At 34.9% G+C, this 19452-nt stretch overlaps 2 protein-coding genes across 3 annotated transcripts in view; one reads left to right on the top strand and one right to left on the bottom strand.

Moving 5' to 3' along the window:
• Positions 1–19452, top strand: part of Angptl1 (angiopoietin-like 1) — a 64659-nt gene that overhangs the window by 27561 nt on the left and 17646 nt on the right. The gene's annotated exons all lie outside the window — the stretch shown is intronic.
• The window catches only part of Ralgps2 (Ral GEF with PH domain and SH3 binding motif 2), a gene marked incomplete at its 5' end in the record, with an annotated part of 106151 nt that overhangs the window by 70476 nt on the left and 16223 nt on the right, over positions 1–19452 (bottom strand). The window contains 3 exon segments of the mRNA XM_005374939.2: positions 5412–5504; positions 7776–7865; positions 11195–11278. Coding sequence (XP_005374996.1) covers positions 5412–5504; positions 7776–7865; positions 11195–11278 — 267 coding nt within the window.

Raw genomic sequence — 19452 nt, 5'->3', positions numbered from 1 at the left:
CTCCCCAGGTTTCTCTCATAAGTAGAGTATGACAACTGCGGGAAAAGCTCTTCATGTTTTCATTTGTGTTACTGAAAAAGAGACCCACAGATTTCTGGACAGATGCTTATCCACCTCACACCACAGCATGCCTGCTCATGCTGGGTGTGGTGGTGCATGCCTATAATCCCAATGCTTGGGAAGCTGGGACAGGAGGTTTACCATGATTCTGAGGCCAAGATGAGCTACATACTGAGTTCAAGATCAGCTTGAACTATACAGCGAGACCCTGTCTCAAAAAAAAACAAAACAGACACATAGACACACACAAAACAGTATGCCTGCTCATGTCAGTCACTGTAAGAAACGCGAGACTCACAGATTACCCCTCACGCCTTGATTTGTATTCCTGTACAAAAGATACTTACTTGCATACTTATTCATCTTTGAATTTCGGTACAGATTATAATCCTTAGATGATGATATCAATTATTATTTGTTCCTGGTATGAGTTTGTTAAATTATTTTTAAATTTTATAACAAATGTACATGCATTACTCTCCTACGTAAGAACTATACTCCAGTATTGAATCTACCTGCATGTTCCCACTCCCTTGATTATCTTTAGGAAGTAACCAACACCAATGCTAAATCTTGAGTTCATCGTTTTCTTACATTTTATTTCATTCTAGCTACAGAGACTCATAAAGTGCTTACAGTCTTCCACACACAAAAAATTATTATTTGTATTTGTATGAAGGGGTAACTCTGGCAATTGAACCCAATGCCTCTTATAAGTCCATCACAGAGGTACACCCGACAGCGTGACAACTGCTTTCATTTTCTCAACATCTGACGTTAAGATTTCATTCATGAAGCTGCAGGTCACTCATTTTTATTGCTTCCACATGCACTTTCTTTTCTAAAAAATACCTTTATAATGCTTATTTTAATTTATTTTATTTTTTTTTCTTTTTGGTTTGTTGGAGTTCTTATTAACAAATTCTTGATCAGTTACAGCTGTTGTACCTATCCCCCTGGCTCCTACTGTCTTTTCAATTTTCATTAAAGAACCTTTTTATAAACAGAAAATATATCCATCTTTTCTTTCATTTGGAACACTGTGCATCCTAACTAAAAAAATCCCTACCTATGCCATGCCAAACCAGAGAGATAATCACACATTTTTCTTCCCAGAGCTTTAAAGTTTTGCACTTCACAATCATCTGACAATGATTTTTGTAAGTGGTGCAGGGCCTACATTTTATTTTTTTGTCTTAATAACCTATTTCCAGTTCCAATTAATAATGGATTTACAATGCTTCTATAAATGAAGGATCTATTTCTGGCTTCTTTGTTCTGTTTTCATGGTAGATACACCTAAACCAGCTCAAATCCTACACTGCCCAAATTACACAATAAATTTGATATCCATTACAGTCCCCATGTTCCTAACATCCATTTTCTTCTTCAGGATCTCTTCTCCCTATACCTGTGTATTACCATATAAATTTTATAATCAATCCTGTCCCCCTAGTATTATTAGGATATAAACAACAAGTAAAATTGTCTTTAAGATGTTTTGATATATATGTTATGAAATGTGTGCCAAACTAATTAATACGCCTATCACCTCATAGTCACCTTTTGTGTAAGTATAGCAGAAATATCTTTAATATCTATTCTCTTAGTAAATTTCAAGTATATAACACAGAATTATTAACTACAATCACCATGTTGTATATTAGAGCTCCAGAACTACTCATTCTACATAACTGAAACACTGTACCCACTGACCAACATCTCTCAACTTTCTCTACTCCATAAACTATCCTTCTATTCCTTGCCTTTGTGTTAGATTTTAGATCCCATGTATGAGACATGGTATATTTCTCTGTAACCTAGTTTATTTCACTTAGGATAATATTCTCTGATTCATTCTTGCTGTTGAAAGGGACAAAATTTCCTCCTTTTGAAGGCTAATAGTACTTTACTACACTCTTAATCCAATCATCTATTCACAGACCCTTCTGTGAAGGTTGGTTCCTTGAAGGGTGCTTCCATATCTTCCCTATTGTAAGTAGTAACTTTGTAATAAACATACTCTTTCACATAGGGAATTTCCAGTTTTAAGGTTTCAATCCATGATCATTTGGCCTATGGCTTTGGGCTTGTGGTATAGCAGAACATCGTGAGAGGGAGTGCTTTGTTGTGCAAAGCTGCTCATCTCTTGATTGCCAGGCAAAAGAGAGAAATAAGAGGGTAGAGCCCCATTATCCTTTCAAAAGTACGCCCCTCAATGATCTAACACTGTACTAGGTCATACCGCCCCACCTCCCAAAGAGTGCAGAACCTCCCAACAGAACCACCAGCCTAGGACCAATCCTTTACACATGAGCATCTGAGGGATGATTAAGATGTGTACCATAACAGCTTTGTATCTATTAAATAATAACTCTACATTCTCACCTATCCCAGTCCCTGGCAACCAACATTCTACCCTGTCTCTGTAATTTTGACTATTCTATGTACCTCATAAGTGAAATGATATTTGTCCTTTGAAGTCCATTCGTTTCACACATCATATGGTACAGCACTATCATAGAATTTCCTTTGAATAATACTCCATTGTATGTATATACCTTTCATTTATCTAGACGTCTACTTATAGATGTCATTATATTTATTGTTAATTGTTCCCATTGACACTGATACAAAAGTATCTGTCTATACGCCAGGTGTGATGCTGCACATCTGTAATTCCAGCATTCTCCAAGTGTGAGCAAGGCTTCTAAGTTCAAGCACAACCTGGGCAACTCAGTGACTCAGTGACTCTGTCTTGAAATAAAGGAAGAACTGGGGATGTAGCTCAGTGCCCAGGGTTGAATCTCCAGTACTGCAAACAAATGTCTAGCAAAAACCAAATAAACAAAAATCTGTGTCTCTGCTTTCAATTCTTTTAGGTATACACCCAGAAGTAGAACTGCTGTATTATATGGCAAGTCTATGTTCAATTTTTAAGGAGAAATTTTATTGTTTTTAATCATTTTCTGTAAATTATTTTGCACTGTCTTGTAGGTAACTGAACATCATAAACAACAATTTTTATTTCCCCTTTTCTACATCTCAGAAAAAAAGTCTGTTATTTTTTTATACTGCACAGCGTATTTGTATGTTGAACAGAAACAGTAAGATGGGCATTCTTTTCCTTGATGTTAAAGAGACCATCCCTAGTATTTTCCTTAGTACAGGATGTTGTAGATTTTGGGGCACATTTCTTTTACAAGTTAAAAAAAATTCTGCATTCACTAAAAATTTTAACCCAAGTAGAACTCAAACTTGTAAAATATTTTCTAATTTGACCCAATACAACCTTTCCAGTTGTACTTTGTGAAACTCATGCTCCTTCTCTGCAAAATCCCTATCTTTAACCTTTTCTCTAAATATCTTCTCTCTTTTACATCTTGTAACTTAAGCCTAGAGGTCAGTTATATATAATTTTTGCTCCTTGCCCTTCAAAATCTCTTCCAAAGTACCCCACTTTCCTCTCTAAATTATTCCACCATCTATTAAGTTCAAGGCACTCGTAGACAAGTGCTATCCAACAAAATTTTGTGTGATGATAGAGACCTATGTGCTGTTTAACACAATGGTCACCAGTCAACATGTGGCTGCTGAGCACTTGCAATGTGGCTAGTATGGCTGAGGAAGTGAATTTTTAATCGAATTTTAATGATCTAAATTTAACAGCCACATGTAGCTAGTGGCTCCTGCATTAAACAAGAGTATACTAGATTGTAACATTTATGTTACTGGCATTTACTGACCTACAAGTCATTTTCCCTCTATATCCAGAAGACTTTAGAAGGTCAAGAAAAAGAGCCAAGGAACTAAAATTATCCTTATTAAAAATATTAGTGATTGCAATCTTCGCAGAGGTAACATTCCCAGTGTGCTGGGATTTCTTTTTTTTTTTTTTTTTTTTTTTGGTTTTTCTCTGGTACCAGGAACCGAACTCACGACCTTGCGCTTGCCAGGCAGGCGCTTTTGCCGCTGAGCTAAATCCCCAGCCCCGTGCTGGGATTTCTGATGTCTTGATTTTTCCAGTCATCTGACCTCCCCACAACTTTCAGCTTCTACTCTTTCCATCACCTTGAATACAGTGGTTATTTGATTCCACCAGGGCTTCTAATCTAGTAACCACGCCACCCTTTCACTGTTCATCACCTCCCACATTTACTTGGCTTAGTTTCTTTCTCAGTAAAACAACTCAAATATTTCCTTTTTGACCTCTTGTGCTACCTTCAATCCCTCTGGTATAAGCACTTGAAGAAAAATCCCAACTTTGGTTAATACAATTCTCATTATGTAGTGATTGAGGGTTTTTACATTGCTGAGGCTGCCTCAAAATTTTGAACTGATTTGAAACATTTATCTTTTAACTGAAGAGCCAGAAGTTGCACAGTGCCAGATTCACTGAAGAAGGAAATACCACAATGTTTTTACCAGCTCGCCTTTCTATGGATGGCACTGAGCAATGGCATTCACTATATATTTTTTGTTTCAGTCTTGCAAAGACACTTGCAAAAGAAGACTTCCAGAACTGCCTCAGAAAGTGGCAAGAATGATATGATAAGTGTATTCGAAGTGAGGGGGAATACTTTGAAGGGATTAATGGCAATGTATTTTTACCAGCCCTTGTATCTACAGATATGAAAATCTATACCTTTATCTTGTCGAAATGATAGAACCAAACATGATTAATGTAACATCAGAATGCAGAACAATATTATGATTCCATGTTTACCATCAGATTTTCCACTAGACCTGACAAAAACACCTTTAAGATTTATGACCAGAAGTTAATGGAAGTATAAATCACTAAATTTTTTCACAGCAGGCATGGTGGCACATGCTTGTCATCCCAGCACTTGGGAGGCTGAGGCAGGAGGACTGTTGCAAGTTCAAGACCAGCCTAGGCTACAAAATGAGCTCAAGACCAGCCTGAACTGCATAGCAAGACCCTGTCTCAAAAAGACAAATAAATACATTTTTTTCAAATTTATAATTTAAAATTTCCTCAAACTCATTAAAATCATAGTCTTAATGTGATTAAATGCCACTTTTTGCATTTATACTTTCCTATCAGGTGAATATGAAACACTATACTGTTGAAGATGCCTTTAAAGGATACACAAATGATTCTCAAAAGGACAGAAACCAAACACCAAACTGGAAGGTACCCACAAATTACCTGACAAATCTGATCAAACATTTCAGAGAAAATGTAGAGTTCAAAGTACAAAGTAATTTAAAACTTACCTGCTGTCATAATATTAATCATACTAAGAACTACCAAAAGAAAACAAAACCTAATGTCTTTACTTCCTGAAGGAAAGCTAACCTTTTATTAGCTAAGGAAGATTACTTACCGCCCATGTTTTAGTTAACCTGAAAATTGGGGCACTCTGTAAGCCAGAAACCACTGCCATAAGTGCATGAAGATTATTCAGTTCATATAGTTTCTGAGGATTTAAGAAAAAGGGAGAGAGGATAAAGGTTTAAAAATGAATACAAGACAAATATAAACTGACAAGCACAATTTAGGCAGTTGATAGTGTTGAGATTTGTCTTTAGAGTATCCACTATATTTACAGTAAGTTGTTTTTGGCCCATGATTAAAGTTCCATCTTCTAAACTGACCATTGTCCCCAAGCTCTGGGAATAAACCTATCTCTAACTTGGTAACGTATTTTAAAAACCAGCTATGACTCAGGATGAAATTTAACTGGAATGATCACATACCCTGCTTCTAGAAAGCACTCTCCTTCTTATACTGAAATATTACCAATCCTCAGTCTTATGTTCTGAGTTTCAAAAAAGGGTCTACCCAAGACTCTGATCTGCTTTCCTGCCAAACTCTCTCATTATTCCAGGCTTAGGGTTCAAATTTGGTTTCCACTGTCCTCAATTTCCTGCTTCCTCCTGCCTCAAATCTCAGATCCTTTGCTTTTTATTCATTCTGGGACATTGCTTTTATAGTTTGTGTGCAGAAAATGCCCAACAGTAGGTTCCATGAATTGGCCAAGAGTTCTATTTGACATATATGGCCAATTTTCTAGATTTTATTATGTTACTTCATACATCCCAAAGGTTCTATTTAAAAAATCAGCATCTTAGAACTTTCTTAACTCTGCTCCCAGGTAAGCCCCAGGTCTAGAAAATGCCAGAGGTGAGGTATTTCACTGAAAACTAAAAGAAAATAAAGAAAAACCATACAATAAACATAAAATAGGATATAAACCTTCACTCAGAAAGGTTGTATTATCTAGCTGAGGAACTATTTAATTATTAAACATATGTTAAACATTTATGGCGGAATAGGGACTATGTTAGATCTGTATTTGTAAAAATGAGAAAAGATCTAGAGAGAAGAAATTCTGCCACAAGACTACTGTTTCAACTCCTGTGTGAGTTTCCAGTCTGTTGGAAGGCCCAGCAGATTTCATCCTCCTCAGCCCCTATAAGTCACCTGAATCAACTCCTTAAATCTCTTATGTACTTTATAGTTAAAGCTTTATACATATTTTTACAGAATGTTATTGGCCTGCCTTTCTGGAAAATACTGATTGGCACAATCTACTGAAGGAAAAGACAGACTTACTAGTTTTTTAAACAAACTCAATATAGAAAGCAGAGTCAGAACAGAGGGATTTAAGAAAGTGATAAGAGAAAAATTACGGTCTGAGATAAAAACAAATATATAAGAGGTATCTCAAAGTCTTAAGACCATAAACAGGAATTAAATGATTATATGATGAGAAAGACAATGTAGGTTTAATGAGCAAAATTTGATGATTTTGAGTAGAACATAGAAGCAAATTAAAGTATCAAAAACCGGAAATTCACAATCTATGAGAAAAACCATTAATTTCTACTTTCCTAAAAAAAGTAATATTTACCTAATTTATTACGAATAATTTTTCTGAATTTTTATGACACTTCCAAAAAATACCATGTAGAAGGTGAGCTCTGCCACCTAGTGCCCCAGAATTTCTTAGAATACACTTGTTTCCATGTGCTCAAGGAAACTCTGGGAAGAGTTATTAAACAGTAATTGCAAGCATGGTATCCTCACTTTAATCCACCTTCTTTATTCACAGGTGACATACGTTATGCATTTATTACAAGAATCATAAAGAACCAATGTGGCTATTATGAACCACACTTCTCAGTGATGAACTTAACATAAATTTAGAATTGTTACAGGTTTATCTCAGTGTTTTTTTGGAATGTCCTTTTAGTTCTCTCTTGTATTTATTATCTGCACTACACAGTATTTGTTCAGTGAACATATTTAGTAACGAACATATATTATTCTTTTAAAAGTAAAAGAATTGTTATTTTCCACATGTCTGGCAGGGCAATCTATTTTGAAAGTAAATTTTAAAATGGCTATGTATTCCTCTACTTAATCTTATATGGCTCTTTTCATCACCTTCAGAATAGTGTAATATTTTATAGCTATCATACTTTAGCATAATCTGACTTCTGTCTACTTATCCAATGAAACAAATGATACAATAGGGAGAAGGAGGAAGGATATAAAAGATGAAGAAAACAAGAAAAATAAAGGAAAGAGCATTCAACTAAAAAAAAAAAAAAGAAAGAAAGAAAACAGACACATTAATCAACAGGACTTATTTTCTACTATCAATAAACAATAAAGAAATTATCACAGGCAAATATTCACTTAAAACATTTCTGAGTGATAGAACTAAACAAGTTTTTCTTACCTTAGCAGTTTTAATATAGTGGCTCAGAACTTCTGCTCTAATTTTCAATGTCTGAGCATGAAGAATCTCTCTAACAACCCAAAAGCTCACCTGAAAATAAAAATTAAAAACTGTAGGACAAGATTAATTTGTCAGGATCAAATTAATGACAAAAATGACCAAGTGAACTTCTTAGAGCTCCATTTAAAAACAGTATCTTTTCCCTTTAACATCACCAAGACATAACCAATTTTCAAATTTTGCATACTTTTCATATGAGACAGATATAGATATGTATGTGTGCATACACACACACATAAAGACATCATTAATTTGTAAAAGTTCATATGAAGCGTTAGGGAAAAGCGCCTTTTAGAAGAATGCAATACAACCCAAACAGTACAAACACTGTACAAATACAAGTGTGTTTTTTTCCTTTACTGTATTTTGAAACATACCAGCAGAATTAAGTGAGATCTAAAAGCAGACTTTGCACAAGTTACTAGTTTTTTTTGTGTGTGGCTGAATAGCCCTATGTTGTCATTTAAGGCTGAAAATTCCAAATTATGGCTAAAACAAAATGTGTGTGTGTATCTCCAAGTTAGCATTCTCAAATAAAGACTATGTTTCAAAAACTTTACAATACCTTCTAATTCATTTTTTTTTTTTTTTTTTTCTGGTACTGGGAATCGAACTCACAGCCTCATGCTTGCCAGGCAGCGCCTGTGCTGCTGAGCTAAATCCCCAGCCCCTAATACCTTCTAATTCAATGAAACCAATTCTTGATTTATTTAAAAAAACATTAAAATTCATTCACCAGAAGGCAGATGAGGACAAACATTATTAAATATTCTGGTAGAAAGCTTGCTTATCATATGATGCAATAAGTGTATTATAATATGGCTTTTTTTTGTGCATTATGAAAACAGAATTGAAGTACTGTAAGAAATGGTTAGAAATCTTAGTGTAAAAAGTAAAAAGATAATGCTACATCCCCAGCTAAGATATTTTAACAATAACCGTATCAAAAATCAACTATGAATTCAAATCTAAATTGCATGATCACTGATTTAATTAAATTTAATGGTAGACAATTTTTAAGATGAATACCATGGTGATTTTAAAATACAAATTCTCAGCTGGGTGTGGTGGTGCACATCTATAATCCCAGCACTCGGGAGGCTGAGGCAGGAGGATCATTGCGAGGCAGGAGGATCATTGCAAGTTCGAGACCATCCTGGGCTACAAAGTGAGCTCAAGGCCAGCCTGAACTAGTGAGACGCTGTCTCAAAAAGACAAAAAAAAAAAAAAAACCAAAAAACAAATTCTGTTACTGCTTTCATCAAAAGCTGTTACCTTTCACTAAATGTGGGCATGTGTGTGATTGCTTCGATGAAAAAGTATTGGAAAAACTGATGTGGAATTCCAGAAGGAAATCATAAAAGACCATGTAGCCCTCCCTACCTTGTTTGCTGGAATACTCACTCTGGGAGCCTGGAGCTATGATGTAAGAAAGCCCATTTACCCTGAGGACGTCATGCTAGAAAGGTAAAGTATAGGTATTTCCCAACTGACTGCCCCAGTTAAAGACAACCACACTAAGAATACTGACCCAGAGTAACCAAAACCAAAACATAAAATTGCTAGACTAAAAACAAAAATTGTTTTTGGTCATCTAAAAACAAAAAAAAAGAAAAAATGACTTTTAAAGAGATTATTGTTACACTTTTCAGCAACAATAAAAAATGGAGCAATATATCAAAGATATGTCAAACCCTCTTTGTAAGGATTAGGAGAAATGGAGAAGTAGTACTCCAGGGACTTCAAGAAATAACACTGAAACTACAAAATGTCAATATGCTTCCCACATGGGACCACAAAATACAAAGAGTCAGCATTAGATCTAAAGGGAGAGACAGACTCAGTACTATTCAGTAACAGTGGGGGACACATCCAACATCCCACTTTCCTCAATGGACAGATCATCTACATACAAATGAATCAAAGAAACATCTAAATTGAGTCACATTATACAGCAAATGGACCTAGGAGACATTTATGGAACATTCATCCAACAGCAACAAAACACATTCTTACCAGCACATGGAACACTCTCTAGGACAGAACATATATTAGGGTACATATCAAGCCTCAATAAATTTAAAAATAGAAAATCATATTTTGTATAGTCTCAAACCACAACCAATTAAAACTATAAATCAACAAGAATGGAAAATCTACAAATACATGGAGACTGAATAACATGTTTCTAAAAACTAATGGGTAATGAAAGAAATTAAAAAGAATAATTTAAAAATTTCTAGAAATTAGACATAATGATGACATAAAATACCAAAGTCTGTATAATACAGCAAAAGCAATACTGAGAGGGAAGTTTACCACAATAGAAGTACTCATCAAAAAACTAGAAAGATCTCAAACAACCTAACAATGTACCTAGAAGACTCAGGAAAGCAAGAGGAAAGCAGACATAAAGTTAATAGAAGGAAAGAAATAATAAAGACCAGAAATACAATCTAAACTACAAACAAATAAACAAAAAACAGTAACAAAACTAGCGCTACATGCCTATAAACCCAGGACTCTGGGAGGCTGAGGCAAGGGGACTGCAAGTGAGCCTAGCCTGGGAAACTTAAGTGACTTAGTAAGACCTTGTCTCAAAATAAAAGTTAAAAGTAGCAGAAAAATCTAGACATTCCTTTATAAGCATAAATTACACATTACAGCCGTACTGGCTATACAGTTAGCACAGCCATCCAGTAAAATCACAAAAGTAAATTTTTTTAGAATATAGGAGAGTGGAATTAGGTGTCTAAAAGAAAAAAGGCAAAAAGAGTTCTCGTTTTGCACAGACAGATAACTGGCTAAAACAGCCCACGATATATTTAAAAATGACTAGAATATGAAATCCCAACACATAAAAGTCATTTAACATTGAACAGACTGAAATGCTTATTACTCTGACTTGATTAATATACACTGTATAAATGTATTAAATTATCATAATGTATTCCATAAAGATAAACACATTTTTGAAAAATTTTAATGTTCAAAATTATTTAAGAAACTAAAAGTAAGAACATGACAGTGGGGTAAAAGCAATTACTATGAAACAGATAAAAGAGTCAACAGACAAGCAGCAAAGAATGTCAATTTCTAACAAATACTTAGAAAAGAAAAAACAAAGACCATGAATATATACAATATTTGAAGCGTTACTGGCTGAAGATATCACTGAATTTATGTGACTAGACTGTTTAATAAAAAATCATGTAGAGGGCCTGGGATATAGCTCAGCAGCACAATGCCTGCCTGGCAAGTTCGAAGTCCTGAGTTCGATTCCCGGTACCCTCCCCCAAATCATGTACTGAAAAGCTGAATTTCCAAAACTAAGTATCAAAATTTTTAAAACAACTTACATGATTAAATCTTCTTGTGAAGGCAACTGCGTTTGGTGCAGAACTATATTTTTCTTTTTTATTCCATCCACAACTGGAGAGTTCCTGTAACATTAAGGTGAAAATTCGATGTAAATTAAATATGTGAAACAGCCCAGTTTTCTTACCATATTAAGGATTTCAATTCTTTTTCTGTTCTTTTCTGGAATGTCTTTATTATATGATAGCCATTCAGTAAAATCACAGAAGTAAATTTTATTAAAATATAGGACAGTAAAATTAGGTGTCTAAAAGAAAAGGGCAAGCTTTTATTCCATAGGCAGAATAGTGGTGGATTCTTCTCTGGAAAGATGCAAAAAGATAGCTTAGCATCCCATAACTTAAGAGTGAAGGTTACTAGTTGTCAAGCCCCATTCAGTTCCCTGGGGCTCCCACAATCAGCTTTTAACTATCACACTCTGATCTGACAGTCACTGAATTCAGGTATTTGATCAATAGAATTCAAAGGGGCCCAGAACTTGGATGTTAAAAAATTACTTTTTATTCTACACTAACCTCTACCTGAAATGAGACATTCCTTTATAAACATAAATTACAGATTACAGTAGTACTGGCTATCCATGTGATTATCATCAATAAAAAAAAAAAAAATCACAGCTATTTTCTTATCACATTAGTTAGCACAAATATCTCAAAATATCATTTATATTTATTACTCCAAAATTCTGATAGTTGTAAGACCTCTATATCTTATTCAATGTGTTAATAAAGAACAACCAGTTTAAAAAAACTGAATAGTGTATTATAATAGAACTGATTTTGTTTGATTTTTTTTAATTTTTTGGGTTTTTTTTGTTTTGTTTTTTCTTCTGGTACCAGGAATCAAACTCACAACCTTGCGCTTGCCAGGCAGGCACTGTGCCGCTGAGCTAAACCCCCAGCCCCAATTTTGTTTGATTTTAAAAATGAGTTTCTGGGCTGGGGATTTAGCTCAGCGGCAAAAGCGCCTGCCTAGCAAGCGCAAGGTCGTGAGTTCGGTTCCTGGTACCGGAGAAAAACCAAAAAAAAAAAAAAAAAAATGAGTTTCTGTCCACAGAATTCAGTTTGCCAAAAGGACCCAAAGTCCCATATAGGTTACTAATTGCTTGTAATACAGCCACAACTACCAGAGAGGTAGAATCTATACAAAACAAAAACAAAAACTCCAGTTAGGTCAAGGATCAGAAGAAAACTGAGACAAGGAAAAGACATAATATATAATTACACTGTCAGAATGATGAGAAAACGTACCTGTCAGCCAAAAAGAGGAAGCTACAGAAAAAGAAATACTGAAGGAAACAGAGTTTCTGGAAATGAAAAATGTAAGAGAAAAAAATCAATAGAAGGGTTATGAGATAAAGGTGACAAAATCTTTTAAACAAAAAGCTGAGAGGAGGAGCAAAAGCCAACACTGGGGTAACAGGAAAATGGAGAAAAGCTAGTATCAAAAAATAGTTTGAGAAAATATCTCAGAACTCAAAAATCAAGGAAAGACCTGCCTAGTGCTTAGTGCAAAAGTTAAAAACAACCGAAAACAAAACAAAACAAGCTAAAGCACAGAATCAAAAAAACTTCAGAACAATGGAGAAAAAGAGATCATAAAATCCTGGAAGTGATGCCCTCAAAATCCTGTAATTCTATATCCAATAAAACATCAACTGAGTAGTAAAGAAGACTGCAGGCATTTTCAGGCACAAACATTTCAGAGAATTGCCTTCCATGCACTTATTTTTAGGAAGCTGGTAAAATCTGTGCTTTACAAAACAAACTAGCGAAGCAAAGGGAAGGAGGCAGCGGGTGGTAGTTCAGTGGTGGATTGTGTTCTTAGCACACACAAGGCCCAGGCTTCAACCCCTAGAACCAAAGAGGTGGAAGAAGAAAATGAAAGATATGAGATCCCAGAAACTGAGGAACACAGAAAGAATATATTGGAAATTCCCTGATGAAAACTGAAAGTGATCCTGAACATTCAGGAAAAGATCCTACAGTGGAGCTAGAGCAGAGATACTGGGGGCACGACAGGTTTCAGAAAAAATGAAACCAAAGTCGATGTGTTTCAACATATAAAGAAGACTCACTACATTCACTTCTTGAAGAGAATCTGTGATAGATGGAGCTGAAGTAAATTCTTAGCAGAAGAAAAACAAAATTTGAGTAAGTAATCTTAACACAACTGTAAAGAATATGGCTATATAGTCAGAACTGTGAAGTAACTACACGGGGAAAAGAGGAAGTGAATTGTGTAAATGTGCTACTGAGGGAAATATAAGGAAAAAATCATCTACAGTAGATTCGACATATTATCTAAAATTGAAAAATCAAGAAACAATAAGCATTTAGCTATATCCCACCAGTATTTGAAAATGGAAATAAATTTCTTCAAGGAACAGCTAAGGGATTTGGGAGTGGGAGACAAGAGTACAGGATGTAAGAATGAGACTAACAGGGATAGGGTATTTCTGCACTTTGTTCTGTTATGAAAATATGCAACTTTTCAAACACAGTACACACATCTTCAATAAAATAAATTAGAAACAAATGAAAAGGAACAGACTCAGGGAAGATTGAGAAAATAGGTGTAACAATACAACATTCCAAAGGGAGGAACTAATGTTCCTTCAGTGAGGGTGCTTGTCAGTAGATACTGTCTGTAGAAAGTGGTAGATTTAAGATATTTTGGAGGCAGACAGGATCTGAGACAGTAAGGAATACTGAGGAAAGATAATTACTATTTCAACAAAGTAGATAAGTAGTGAATGCTCTGCAGATATGAATCACTAACTTTTAAAATTAATGAGAACTTTCAAATCTAATGCTTAGATACAATTAACATAAATGCTTATTATATGACAGTAACATAAAAAGCAAAAAACTGTTAGGAAACATTTTTTTCTAAAATCATAGCATACTTAGACAGCTACATAAAGATATATTTTGGATCAAAATCCCTAGGATTGAACTATAAATATGCAGTATATTCTTAACCAATAATTTCCAAATTTATAATGTTATAATCAGTGTCCATCAAATTAGAATTAAATTTATCAAATCATTCAAAGTAGTCATTTGACACAGAATTTGATCCCAATTATAGATCTTTAATATAAGGCTGATCTCATTTTCCTACTATAAGTAATGTTGCATCTTTTCTGATTATGATCATTTCCTAAAAATACAGTCCTTGAAGTGAAATCACTAAGTCAAAGCGCATCACCTTTTCAAGTCTTTGATACTTGCCAAATTGCCTTCCAAAATAATTGTTTATATTACCACCAGCACTGTGTCATTTCCATAAATATTATCAAAACTATGTATATTTGTTTCTTTCTATATATTATTGCCTTAATTTCCCTAACTATGAGTCTGTTTCTACCTATTGAGAAAACAGGTGGGGGGATATCAATCACCTAAGAAGCCCACCAAAGAAAACATGTAAACGTTTTCCCAATCTTCTTTAGATGCATGTGGGCTTGTTTTTTATTTTTAAAAAGACCATCCTGAGAACAGATGTCTATTTTTTAATGAAATAGCAGCAATAAAATAGTTAACACAGATTATTACTAAATGTCAATGTGTTTTATACAACCTGTCTTTATCATTATAATTTATCATCATAAATAAGAAACCCAGACAAAATTACTGACTTCATTTTTTACATTTAAAAAACCTCAATGCTTTTCTTCTTTTTTGGTGCTGGGGACTGACAGTGCCTTGTACACCCTAGGCAAGAGCTCTACCTCCGAGCTACATTCCCAGCCCTGTTTGGTTTTTTTTGACTCCTCAAATAAAAAAATGGTTAAGTTTTTGGAAAATCTATGCAGTTCTTAAACATTTCAGCATGATTTTTAAATGAGAAAATGCTTCCCCACTTTAAGAAAATTCTGTTGGCGAGAGGAGATGATACATTTTTTTTTTTTTTTTTTTGGTTTTTCTCCGGTACCGGGAACCGAACTCAGGACCTTACGCTTGCCAGGCAGGCGCTTTTGCCGCTGAGCTAAATCCCCAGCCCCTTGATACATTTTTTGAGAATAGATGAGTTTACACAGCATTGAAGTGCTCCATTCTAAAGAGGCTTCTAATTAAAAAACACGAAAAACCAGGTACTTTTAAAGATCTCATAAGGTTATAGTTTCTACTTCAGAAACATTTCCCCTTTTGAAAGAATGTCACATTACTAGCCTATCTCATACAACAACAAACAACAAAAATGGAGCACCAACTAGTTGCCAGTGGCTAATGATGGCAGGGTATGGGGAGGCATAGTAGGATAGATGTGACTACACAGAGGTAGCACAAAGCAGAGTTGTGTGCTGATGAATACTTAGGTATCTTGAATGAGGCAGCATAGACAGATCTACATATGTGATAGTGTCACAGAATAACAGGCACATACTGTAAAAGTACCAGTTTCCTGGTTTTGATACTGAACTACAATTAAGATGCAACTACTGAGGAAAACTAGGTGAAAGGTAAACAGGACTTCTCTGCACTATTTTTGCAACTCCCCATGACTCTCATTATCTCTGTGCTATTTCTTACAACTTCCTCCAACTCTATAATTATCTCAAAATAAAAGGATTTTAAAACAGTAAGAACAAAAATCCAGAGTGAATTATGAAGTTAAAACTGTAGTGGGAATCCAGGAATTCACTCACTGTTTCTTCTTAAACCTGGACATGCATTTACAGTTACCCAGCCTTAAAGGAATTCTGCCTTGCCCCCACATCTACCTCCCAACAGCCACTTAATTCTTTTTTTTGGGGGGGGGGGTGTACTGGGAATCAAACTCATGACCTCACGCTTGCCAGGCAAGTGCTTGTGCCACTGAGCTATACCCCCAGCCCAGAAGCCACTTAATTCTATGTGGAAAAAAAAAAATGTCATTTTCATGTCTTGAGGGAGATCAAACTAGGCTACCACGCCCAAAATTATTCTTTGGTGTATTTTAGGTTGGTTATTCAGAGAAACCACAGACCTCTGCAGTCATGAAAAGTGACTAAAAAAAAGAATAAAACTATTCTATTAATAAAACTATTCTAAAAAGAATAGTTCTGAAAAGCTGTACTTTTGTTTAAAAACAAAACAGAACTTAAATCTATCCACATTAGCAAAGTAAGCAAGGCATGCAGGCAGTAGCCCTCTCTAAGATGCCCTGTCTATTAGAAATCTTTTCACATAAAGAAGAGATAGGGCATCTGATACCTGACCCAGAGAGAGAATACCATAGTAGTTCTGAGAGATGCTTCACGGGAAACTGTCTACATTAATAAGATAGTCTGATGGAAATGCAGTTGCTCTCCTGAAGCTCCCATAGCTTGTATCCTACCCAACCCACCCCCACTCCCAGGCTCCTATTTCTCTATGCAATCTATAAAGGTCAATCATCAGGCTCTTTCCTTGAGTGTCTTATTTTCTTTCTCCTTTGGCTATTCATGTAATAAAATTATTGTTTGATTTTTCTCCTGTTAACCTATCTACTGTCAGTTCACTTCACTGACTCATTATTAAACTCCCCAACAAAGAAAATGGTAAATTTCCCTACAATCTCTTTTTTTTGTCTCAGATCCTAGGATCTTTCTCCAAGTCACAAGAATATAATCTAAGAAATTTAAAAAAAATTCTGATACAAGTGGCATCTTTATATTGACAGTGTTTCACCTTGGTCAAGAGATACAATACTCTATAATAAAACATCTCAATGAACACTACGAAGTGGAAGTAAACTTAGTGACTCAAAGGATGCTTTTTTGATGTGTTCTTCTGGGATTTTTTTTTTTAGAGTGGGTCTCACTGTATATTCCAGGATGGCCTTAAACTCACTATGTAGCCCAGGGTGGCCTCAAACTCCTGATTATATTTTTGGGTCAGCTTCCTGACTGCTAGGATTACAAGAGTTCAGCACCAGGCCCAGGTCTTTTTAAAGCCTAACTTAAGAATAGGACTGTTTTGAGTATACTGTGTAAATAAGATTCTATCTTATTAGCAAGGACTAAATGAAATACAGTAGCCTTGACACTTCTTAAAATTTGTTCCAATGGAGTTAGCTTCCTTTTCTTAAAATTTTTTTTGAAAATTTTTTGGTGGTGGTGGTGGTGGGGTGCTATGGGTTGAACTCAAGGCCTAAAACATTCTGGGCAAATGCTCTATCATTAAGTTATAACCTCAGTCTTTAATTTGTAATTTTAAACTCAAACAGTGAAAAAAAAATCTTCAAACAATAACTCAGATAAATAAAGACAATTTCTTAATGTCACTGAAAGTATATTTCATTCATGGATTCACTTAGAATCATAAAACTATTAAGTCCTATTTTCAGCAGCATTTACTTTAGAATCACAGGGGAAGGCAAAAACCCCCCAACTGATGACCACCTACCCTATGAAAGAATTACTGAATTCACAGGAGTCACAGCTTCGCTTACTTCTTGTAGGTTTGATCTGTAAAGTGAAATCCTTGATCTAAATTTCATCTTGTAGGTTCCAACTCTTAAAAGGACAGTTCTAAGGGTGATGATGTAGGGATACCTATAGACAGAAGAAGAGAAAAGGCCAATATAGACCAGCATGTAGACAAAGATCTAGAGAAGCAGAGAAAAAGCAAGGGAATCTAAAAGACTGGGAATGGGGACCAACTGGGACAGGGCAGCCTCATAAGAGAAGGTAACTATTGCTAAGGCATCTTTGTGCTCAGAAGCAGAAAACTTTAAAGAAATATGCTGTATCTACTAGCACTCAGCCTACTGACTCTGTAGAAAAAGTCTGCCACAGATGAAATACTCACTATTATCCCTGTATTTTTAATTCACAAAATATGCCTTGAAATTATAATGTGGTAAATTTAAAATAATCTTTCTCTTTTTTGATGTACTCACACTCTTTTCCTTCCTCCAGTATGTTAAAGTTGCCTTATTAATGAGATCAGAGATAAAGATAGGAATTATCTCTTTTCATGGATGTAGTGGTATACTTATACTCTGAGAGAACGACTTCTTCTAATCCTAATCTATGCTTTATCCTCCTATGTACTAAGGAAATTCATGTTAATGAATAGCAATACAAACCAAAAACAAGTGCATCTTGCTTCTAACAGAACAAGTCTATTCCAGTCTCTAAATCTGTCAACATGTCTTTGCTATCTTCAAATCTCTCTATTCACAAACTGACTGCTTATATTCATATCTAATGAAAATGATAACTTTCATTAAAATAAAGATAAAATTACCATACTCCTGATGTTAGAACTCTGACTACTGCCAAGATTAGTCATTAAAAAGTATGCACAGAGAAACCTCTATACATCCTGCCATAAACATCTTAAGTGTGTTTTTCAGAAATATTTTAATGAGATTCAGAATTAAATATTATATAATTTCCCTTATTTAATCATTACTCTTTCTCAACCTCTAGTGTATCCCAGTTGCACAGAAAGACTAACTTATTCTATTTACTGTCTGTTCATTGATACATATTCTCTCAGTGTCCACCGGAGAACTGCTTCAGGACTCACTCTGCCGGGTCCCACTCTATATAAAAATCTGCCCATATTCAAGACTCATATAAAATGGTACAGTATTTGCAAAGAACCTAAGCATATCCTTCTGTACACATGGAAGTGTCTTTGGCTTACTCAAAAAACCTAACAGAATGTAAATGCTATGTGAACACAGACTGAATATTCTTCCTCTAAAGTGCTTGGGATGATTAAATATTACTAAACTAACTTTATTTTTTATTTTAAAAATAAAAGGAGGAAAACATTAACAGACAGACAGCCTTTTACAAAATAGCAAAAGAACAATACAGAAAATACAGAGTTACAAACAAAGTGGTGGGAAATTAACAATGCTTCTTGTATTACATATTGATGTCTTCAAAGGGGTTTCTCATGAAAACAGAGACATGCAATATTGATCAATCAAGGACTCACTGACAAGTTTCTTTCAGCAAAGAAACAGAAGACAGTAGAACAACTATGCTAACTATCCTGTATATGCATACATACAAAATTTCTCCTTTCCCTTCTCTTTTCCCACATCCCAGTTGCCCTTTATCCTTGAATGTTTTAGTATCATTTCACAATGTCTATCATACCTCCGAGTTTAAATTAACTCTTTCAGGTTTTACACTAGTGAAACAATGCGGTGCTTGCACATGCAGGTCTGATTTATTTCACTTATGAGTATGGTCTCTAGTTGTGACCATTTACCTATAAAGGCCTCGAGTTTATCTTTCTTTATAGCT

This window comes from Chinchilla lanigera, unplaced genomic scaffold, assembly GCF_000276665.1.
Source record: "Chinchilla lanigera isolate Chin_1 unplaced genomic scaffold, ChiLan1.0 scaffold00005, whole genome shotgun sequence".
Lineage (NCBI taxonomy): Eukaryota > Metazoa > Chordata > Mammalia > Rodentia > Chinchillidae > Chinchilla > Chinchilla lanigera.
This window is presented reverse-complemented; position numbering and strand designations above follow the sequence as displayed.